At 36.8% G+C, this 9585-nt stretch overlaps 1 protein-coding gene across 1 annotated transcript in view; it reads left to right on the forward strand.

Moving 5' to 3' along the window:
• PAPOLA (poly(A) polymerase alpha) overlaps positions 1-9585 on the forward strand; it is a 66327-nt gene that overhangs the window by 44086 nt on the left and 12656 nt on the right. Inside the window, exons 16-18 of the mRNA XM_012650078.1 lie at positions 3233-3375; positions 6140-6240; positions 6475-6695. Of these exons, the coding sequence (XP_012505532.1) occupies positions 3233-3375; positions 6140-6240; positions 6475-6695 (465 nt within the window). The remainder of the gene's footprint in view (positions 1-3232; positions 3376-6139; positions 6241-6474; positions 6696-9585) is intronic.

Below are 9585 nucleotides of genomic sequence, written 5' to 3' on the forward strand. Positions count from 1 at the left end.
CCCAGGAGTTTGAGGTTGCTGTGAGCTTGGGCTGACACCCCGGCACTCAAGCCCGGGCAACAAAGTGAGACTCTGACTCAAAACAAACAAACAAACAAAAAAACCTTATGAAACATTATATTTAGTAAAGAATATGAAATAAGTGTATTTTAGAGAATAATAACCACTGAATTCAGGATAATAGTGGGTTATCTGGGTCTGGGGTTGGGAGGAAAAGAATGAAATCAATACACAAAGGGCTTTAACTTTATGTTTCTTACAACACAGGACATATGGTACAAAAGCATTGAAATTAAGGGCAAGGACTCTGGACCTGGTTCAAACTCAGGTTCCACCATTTCCTAGTTATGAGATTGGCAAGTTATATAACAAACGTCTTGTTTTCTTGATTTGTTTCGTTTCTAAAATTGCAGTAATACTGACTTATCTTGTTAGGTATATTGTGAGGATTCAGCAAACCAACAAAGATGTAAAGGATGGTTTAGACTAGTTCCTGGCACATAGTAAATGCTCATATTAGCTTCTGTTATTATCACCATCATTATTCACAACCTGGGGATAGGTACATAGATTTTTTTTTTGGATTTGGAAGGGTCTAAAATGCAATTTTTAATGGTTTATGTTATTTTAAAAAATTGTTATTCTCTTCTTAACCTAATGGTTTCATGACTTAATAATGTAAAAAGTGACAAAAATGTACTGTTCTTTTCTCAAGGAATTTCGTTTATTTATTTATTGTAAAATTTGCCATCAAACAATTTTATTTTTAAACTAAAGTGTCAGGTCAAACATTTTGCCTTCTCATTGTCCTTGAATGGGTTAAAGCAATTGTACTTAAATGTAGATTTACTATATATAAAAAATATAAACATTTTGTGTGTTTTCGGAAGTGAGTATAAAATAGATGGTTATATTCTTTAGGACTTTGCTATTTCTGTTTTATTAAAATAGTCATTAATAACTGAGACAGTTAGATTTCCCAGAATCCTAGATTCAGATTACCTTTTTAAACTCTTACTATTTACAGTATTGATATTTGGAACAACCTTATGTATAGTTAAAATAAGTCTTAATGCAAGATTCTTTATTCTGTTTTCTAAAGTAGTATGTATAATCATCCAGAGTATAAAGAGAATCATTAGTGACTAGAAATGTATTGTTTAGTCCAAAAATTTTATGTATCAAATGAAGCAACTATAATCTTATCTTGCAGTAATAGTTATTCTTAACATTTTAGCTTATTTCTACACAGGGTGTTCAGTATACATGTTATCACATATAGTATGTATTGTGAAAAGGTTTTTGATGAAACTTACCATTTTGTGACCTGGCCTTTTTTGTGCTTAATATAGTATGATCATCTATCCAAATTACATTTTTAGTGGTGGTTTAATATTTCTTTGTATGGCTATAGTATGATTAAATCTGCCCTCCTAACAGATTATTTCCAAATCGCGTTAGTGAAGTAGCACTTTTTTGTTTTTTTTTTGTTTTTTTTTTTTTTTAATTTTTCCTTCCCCCTACCCACTTTCTTGTTTTTTTAAGTAACAAATATCTAGGAGTCTAGATTCATGAATGATTTCTTTGGACTCTGATTAATAGCTTCCTTGTAATAACTGCTATTTGCAAAGGACTATACTGGCCCTTTTCTATATTTAATAGTCCAGCAACCCATAGGTATTATCTCTAATGGGAGAAACTCGAATACTAAGAAACTTGCCCAAGGTCATGTAGTATGAGCTGGGAATTGAACCTAGGTTTGACTGTAAAGTATATGTGTTTGTTTCTCTTTGTAGTATGCTTCATCTTATTTATTATTAAAAATTTTGACAGAATGTTTATGATTATTTGACTTTGAGATCTCTTGCTACCAAAGTTGATATAGATAACAGAGAGAAGCAAAGCAGTTGATTGCTGTTTTGTGTTTAGACCTACTAGTTAAAACTTAGGTTATCCGCAACGGTGGCCTGTTATCTTAACAGGTGTTTGGTCACCTGGTCAGGCAGGTAACTGTGTAGAATTGAATATAATTTACTTACTGAATAAATCCTCATGTCTGGTGGAGAGCATCATTGAATAAGAGAGATAGTCATTGAGAATATTATTATAGATACTTTTGTTTCACAACTGACTTCATAAGCAAATGACATTACTCTTTCCTCCTTTCCCTTCTGCCAAATCTCATTCAGTTTTGATGTACGTGCATTAGGTGGTATCTCTAGTGCTAAGTCAAAGATTAGGGTATCTTGTCGTTTGGGGAACTGGAGCGCAGAGCACGTACACACATAGAATGAGTTTTTGTCAACAGTGTAAATTATTTTCATTAAAATGTTTCTGTAGGTAAGTCAACACTAAGGCTAAACATATTCTGAAAAAACAATGAAACCGAAGGAATCAGTGTAATATTATAGTAGTATTGAATAGCAAAAATTAAAACTTTGTCACTATAGAAATCAACTTTAATCTCATAAAACCATTCATAGTTTTTTGTTTGTTTTCCTGTATTATCTGTTTTGGAGTGCTTTGATTTTTTTGGAGGAGGACCGACATTAGGATTTATATGTGGGTATTAGGTTTAGTTTTCAGAAAATTATTTCTGCTTTAATTTTCACAGGATAATTTACGCTGTTAAGTGTACTGTCTTAAAATCCTAAATTGCTGTTAGAGTGCTAGAAATCTCTTGCTTTTGAGAGAGGCTCATTTTATTGACAAATAGTAAGGAATGGCTATAAATTATACTTCATAACTTTTTGAAATTTCATAATTTTTATATTCATTGTAGGATAATTAGAAATCTGTAAACATCCTTTTAATCCCACTAGCCAGAGAGAGTCATTGTTAGTATCATGTTTATTGTTAAGACTGTTTTCCTCATATATATGTGTATATATATTTATAGTCCTCTGATTCAAGATACACGTCTTCATATTACATTGCTTTTTAATTTTTGTTGTATCTTATAGTCAGTGTGTATGTTTAACGTAGCATTCCTTTCTCATTTTTTCTCCCACATAAGAGCTGTAGTTTTGTTGAAGCCTCCTTAGAAGTCAGGACATGTGTGACGTCCCAGGTCTTTGCCTTTTACAGTCAGCATGGCAGTTCTGATATTCATAAACTTAGTGATTTGTGTTTTTTACTAGAAATCATATTATTAGTTAAGTAGAAGTTTTTCATGTTTCAAAGATCTGAATGAAATAAAGATATATTTGATTGAATATTTTATTAATTGCAGCATTCAACAGAAGGTGTCAGATTAACAGCTCTGAATGACAGCAGCCTTGACTTGTCTATGGACAGTGATAACAGCATGTCTGTGCCTTCACCTACTAGTGCTATGAAGACCAGTCCATTGAACAGTTCTGGCAGCTCTCAGGGGTAAGGATAAGAAGGGGTAAGAAGGGGTAAGAAGAGGGAAACGGAAGAGGAGTGGCTGTATGCCAAACCCATTAGCTGTATTCTCTTGTTGCTGTTAGAATGTCATTTTTATTCCAACTTCTAATTTTTTAAAAACATAGCAATTTAATTTCTATTTTGGGGCAGTACTTTTTAGTTTCTCCTAATGTGTCATAGTTTTATTTTGGGGACTCATATGTCTTGATTCAGATATGAATGAATGTTAGTGCTGTAACTTCTCCAAATTTATGTATTTAGACACCTACTGCTACAGTGAACTGCATGGTGTACTAAGGAGAATAGACAAAAGGGACAAAACCACTTTTTTGTCCTAGAATTGCTTATACCTGTGTAGCAGGGGAACGTATCTATGAAACTATTAGGGATCTTCTAAAGAAGGTAAAGATTAGTTAGAGTTGTTTTAGAGGAATTAAGTATCTCTTTAGCATTTAACTAGCACTTAAAAATGTATTTATTTATATATATATTTTTTAAGAGACAGAGTCTCACAATGTTGCTCAGGCTGGCCTTGAACTCCCTCCTGGGCTCAAGTGACCCCCCTGCCCCAGCCTCCTGAATAGCTTGTGACTACAGGTGTGTGCATGCCATGGTGCCCAGCATAAAGCAGTTAAAAATTTTTACTATGAAAGGAATACATGTCTGTGGCAGTAAAAATTAGAACCCAATAAATCCATATTCATATATAGTTTCTGTAAGTCTTTAATAATGTATTCTAGGATTTTTTGTGAATATGCTACCATATTTTCAAAGGGAACTGTTTACAGTAGACTTCTGGGAAGCTGGTAGTGTTTTAAACTTTGATGGTTATGCTGACTACTTTGTTAATCATCTTGAGCACTTTATTAATATATGTATATTTCAGTTTTTAAAAATCAGTTTTAAAAATTGGATTGTCAGTTAATGTATAACCAATGGCAGAGGTACAGATTGGGTGTTTCTCTGGATGAGTGTGAAATAGCAAATGCTGAGGTGTCATGGATGAGTTCAATTTTCTTCCTTTTGGACTTTGTGTACATGAGGTGCTTTTAGGCCAATCATGCATAATCTGGAGACTTCAGCCCTGAACATGGCCTATAAGTCCTGTAGTTTTAAAACAGTTCCAATTTGTAGAGCATTTAACTTCTATATTTTTATTTTTAGTGTTTTTTTTTTTTAAGTGATGAAGCAGACATTTTATTAAGAATTTGGGGATTTGTACAACCCTTTGTGTACTTTGACCTTGTGCTTATGTATATAAAATATGCATAGGAACTATACTAAGTAATTTCACAAACTTAGTCTTGAAATTTAGTTTCTTAAAGTAATATTAAATAACTTCCATACATAAAATTATTGGATTTTAGGTATGTGGTTGTATATTTGCTGAACAAATACTGAGTATTTATTATGTACTAGGTACTTTGCTAGCTGATTCAGGTTTTTTCCTGCATCTGGTTGTTCTCTGGACAACTCTCCTTTTTTTTTTTTAATCGTTAAATATTTATGCCCTTGAGGGCTCTCTTCCCTTTATCCCATCTTGATATTGTCCCTGGTGGTATCACTTGCTTTGCTGACTTCATTTACATTCATGTATCAGTGAGCTACTTGCTTCAGTGAGGTAACTGCTCTATGGCTCCACATGATGAAAGTTGCCTAGGTACCAAAAATCAAAGTTCTTCGTGTGTTTTCATCCTTGTCATGGCATTATTATTCACCAGTTTCAGAATGTGGGCTGCATAGCTGAGGGGGAGCAAGTAACTAGAGGACTTTTTGTTTTTATTTTTCTTTCAGGAGGTAATAAAAACTTGAGCTTATTTAAGTGCTAATGTGTAGGATTTATTTAAAACAGAAAAGTTGAAGAGATAGAGTAAAGGAGTGATTGTTTGAGACAGTGGGATTTAGAGCATAGATTGGGCTTTGGTATATGATGAGAAGAATAATTCCATTATATAGAGAAGAAGAGGTGTGTCTGTTTTATATTTATACTTAGAATTTGGGATAATTCCTGGCTAATGGCTTTGACTGTGAAGTAGGAAACAAGTTCCTTTGATGAGATTGGCATGTGAAATCAAAGGAAACGTGTGAGGGGGAGACTTTTGGGGCTAGTACAGAGGCTTTAAAATAACTTATTTTTAAAGTACAATATTAAAATATCCCCATGTCACTTAAGAGTCTTTGTTGTTTACCTGTACTATAGGATGGTCTTTTAGGGTTTTGTAAACCTTTAGACTTTGTATATAAAAATTTATTTCTGTTTTTCAGACCATTTTCTTACTCTTTAAAAGGATTTTTGTTACACCCCAAATCAGTAAGCCTATTAGCCAAAGTCAGTGAAGAACAGATCTTTTAGAATTGTTCTGGCCAATGTTTTAGCCAGTAACGATATGTGGCAATTTAAATTTAATTAATATTAAATAAAATTAAATATTCAGTTTCTCACTAGTCATATTTCAAGTGCAGAGTAGCTCTATCTTTCTAATGACTACCATACTGAATAGCACAGGGCATTTCTGTCATCACAGAAAGTTCTGTTGAATAGTGATGCTTTAGAATGTGTGCTTTTGATTATTGGTTATATTTTATCAGATAAAGTTCATTACTAAAATATATGTATGGGAAGTAAAACTAAATCATTTACTTCAGAACATAACTTCTACACATAATAAATATTATTGAATTTTATTTTCACTTATTTTTTATTTGCTTTTAAACTTAATTTAAAAAAATTTTTAATTTTTTTTTTTAGCAGAAACAGTCCTGCTCCAGCTGTAACAGCAGCATCTGTGACCAACATACAGTCTATTGAAGTTTCTGTGCCACAAGTAAATTCCAGTGAAAGCTCAGGGGGTAAGGAGATTGGTTTGATAGACTTGATATTAATAATTCTTAAGGTATATTTGGTTTAGCCTTCCTTTTGAAAAATGAGTTTATTAAGTAGGTTTAATTCAGTTTTTTAAATGCCATTTTATTATTTGCATGGAAAGTTATTCATGAAATCAAATTGAGAGAAATAAAAAAACTTACAATTTGATGTTGTTGTAACTATTTTAATTTGAATGTATTCATATATTTGCTACTTAGGTACATCGAGTGAAAGCATTCCTCAAACTGCCACACAACCAGCCATTTCTCCACCACCAAAGCCTACAGTCTCCAGAGTTGTTTCTTCAATACGTCTGGTAAACCCACCACCTAGACCTTCAGGAAATGCAGCAGCAAAAATACCTAATCCTATAGTGGGAGTCAAAAGGACATCCTCACCTCATAAAGAAGAGAGTCCCAAGAAAACCAAAACAGAAGAGGTATATATATATATATTTATGTGTGTGTGTGTATACATAGATATTAAATATCTATCAATAGATTTGGCATCGATTGATAGATAGATAGAGATCATTTGCTTCTTTTGAACTGTCGGAGAGTTGCAGACATGACGTGCTTCACTATGGTACGCCAGTGTGTGTTTCTCCAGGAAAGTTCCCTCCAGAAACTTACATGGCTCGCTCTGCACGTGGCACAACCCGAACCTCCTTCAAGCGTTTGTTCAAGTGTCACCATCTCAAGGCAGCCTACCCCCTACCTCCTTTTAAAAATTTCAGCCCACCTCTCTATGCCCACCATTATCACTCTGGCTCCTTGTAACTCTCTTTACTTTTTTTCTTCTTCTACAGCACCTTTCGTTTCCTAAGATACTTCAGAATTTATAGATTAAACCTATATATTTGTTATGCTCCCTAAGGACAGGGATCTTTGATTTTTGGCTCACTGATATATCCCAAGTTCCTAAAACAGCACTTGGCACATAGTAGACGGTCCATAAATACTGACTGAATGAATGAATGAATGGAGCAACCCAAGGTCATAGCAAGTGAGTGGCAAAGTGCTTTCTTCAGATCTTGCCATGGGTCAGCCGCTGCTCTTAGAGCTCTTCTGTGACATCCTCCAGGCCACCTAGGCTTTCGATGGGCCCATCTGTGATGCTGCTTTATGTAGCCTCTCACCATTGTGGGTTTACCCAAGACAAAAATTACGAGATCTCAATTTTGCCATTGTTACCTTTGACTTCCCTTTTTCACTCCTTCCCCCATTCCCAAACCACTCTACCTTAATGTGCTTCTCCCACATAGCAACCATTCCTCCCTTGTGTGGCAAGAAGCAGGGCAAAGTGGTGCAAAGAGCACTGGACAGGGAGTCCTTAGAAAAGTCGCTTCCCTCTCTGGGTCTCGGTTCCCTCCTCTGTGACTCCCATGACCTTGAGACTTTTGGTGGCTCTGATACCATCTGCTGGTATCTTTACAGTTGCCCTAGGGAATGTGAGTTGAGCTTCAAGGCCTTTTCTCTGATAGCAGAATGTGTGGCTTGTTTTCCTCTGCAAAGAACCACAGGGAATAGATGAGAAAAGAGTTTTCAAGTCTGTGGTTGCTGCTTCCCTGCATCTTGGAGTTCGAGAATTCCAAGTATCTGGGTTTCCATCCAAAGCTGCCACCCCTAGCAGCTCTATGACCCTGGCGATCTACTTCAGCTTTCCAAGTCTCAGGTTTCTCCACTGTAAAATAGGTTTGGTAACATCTTCTTCAGAGGGCGATTGGGAAGAGTAAATAAAAAGATGCACAAAAAGCACTTTGCATATCACCTGGCACACAGAAAGTGTTCCAAAAATAGCATCTGTTATTAGCATCTTAGTTTGTTTTCTGTTGCTTATAACAGAATCCCTGAAACTGAGTCATTTATAAAGAAAAGGAATTTATTTCTTACAGTTATGGAGGCTGAGAGGTTCGAGGTCGAGAGGCTGCATCTGGTGAGGGCCTTCTCGCTGGCGGGGACTCTCTGCAGAGTCCCGAGGAGGTGCAGGGCATCACAAGGCGAAGATGCTGAGCTGCTAGCTCAGGGCTCTCTTCCTCTTCTTACAAAGCCACCAGCCCCACTCCCATGATAACCCACTAACCCATTAATCCATTAATGGATTGATCCATTCATGAGGGCAGAGGCCTCATGACCCAATCACCTCTCAAACGTCCTACCTCTCAACACTGCCACATTGGGGATTAGACTTCAACATGAGCTTTGGAGAGGACAAACATTTATTAGCATTGCAGCGTCTGAGCCCTGAGTGGGTTCCCAGTGCAACTGTGGACACGTGGGCAGGGGCACTTGTGGACTCCTCGCTGCACAGGTGTGGGCCTGAGCCCTGTTTGCAGTTATTGCTGAGCTGGTTTGGTGGGTGGTGTCTCTGGCTATTTCCTGATGTCTAGACAGAGTTCTCCCCACCCTCTGGCTGTCATCTTCCTATCTGGGAGGCTGAGCCTAGAAGTCTGAGTCACCGAAAGCACTTGAATGTCCCTGAGAAAGCCATCTGAGCCAGGACATAGAATGTTTTCTCCCTATGTGGCTAGTCTATTGAAATACGACATCAGTCATTTATTGCTACATAACAAATAACCCCAACATGTAGTGGCTTAAAACAAACATCTATTATCTCACACTGTGTCTGAGGGTCAGGAATCAGGAGGCGGTTTAGCCGGGTGGCCTGGCTCAGGGTCTCTCGTGAGTATGGTCAAGCAGTCAGCTAGGGCTGCAGACATCTGAAAGCTTTAACTGGGGCTAAAGGATCCGCTTGTAAACTGTAAGCTAACTCACATGGCTGTTGGCCAGAGGCTTCAGTTCTTTGCCACGTAGATTTTTCCAGAAGGATGCTCGATATAAGACCTCCTCCAGAATAAGTGATCCTAGACAAAGAGAGACCAAGACAGAACTGCAGTGTCTTTTATAACCTCATCTCGGAAGGGACACCCCATCACTTCTGCCGCAGTCTATGGACAAGCACGCCAACCTGATACAGTGTGGGGTGTCACACGAGAGGGGGCACACCAGGAGGCAGCAGTCTTCGGGGGCTATTTTGAATGCTGCCTGCCTCTGGTATAATTTATATATGATGAAATTCACAGATCTTGGGTGTATGGCTTGAGTGGTTTTAACAGTCAAATACTCTAATGTAACCGACGCTCCCACCAAGGTTTAGATTTGGAACATTTCCGTCACCTCAGAACATTCTCTCATGCCCCTTCCCAGTCAATGCCCCTCACCCCAAGCAACTACTGACCATATTTCTCTCTCTCTCTCTCTATATATATATATATATATAATCCACAGTTGAGAACAGAATGTGATAAAACTGGAATCATACAGTATGTG

Source organism: Propithecus coquereli, unplaced genomic scaffold, assembly GCF_000956105.1.
Source record: "Propithecus coquereli isolate 6110/MARCELLA unplaced genomic scaffold, Pcoq_1.0 Scaffold310, whole genome shotgun sequence".
NCBI lineage: Eukaryota > Metazoa > Chordata > Mammalia > Primates > Indriidae > Propithecus > Propithecus coquereli.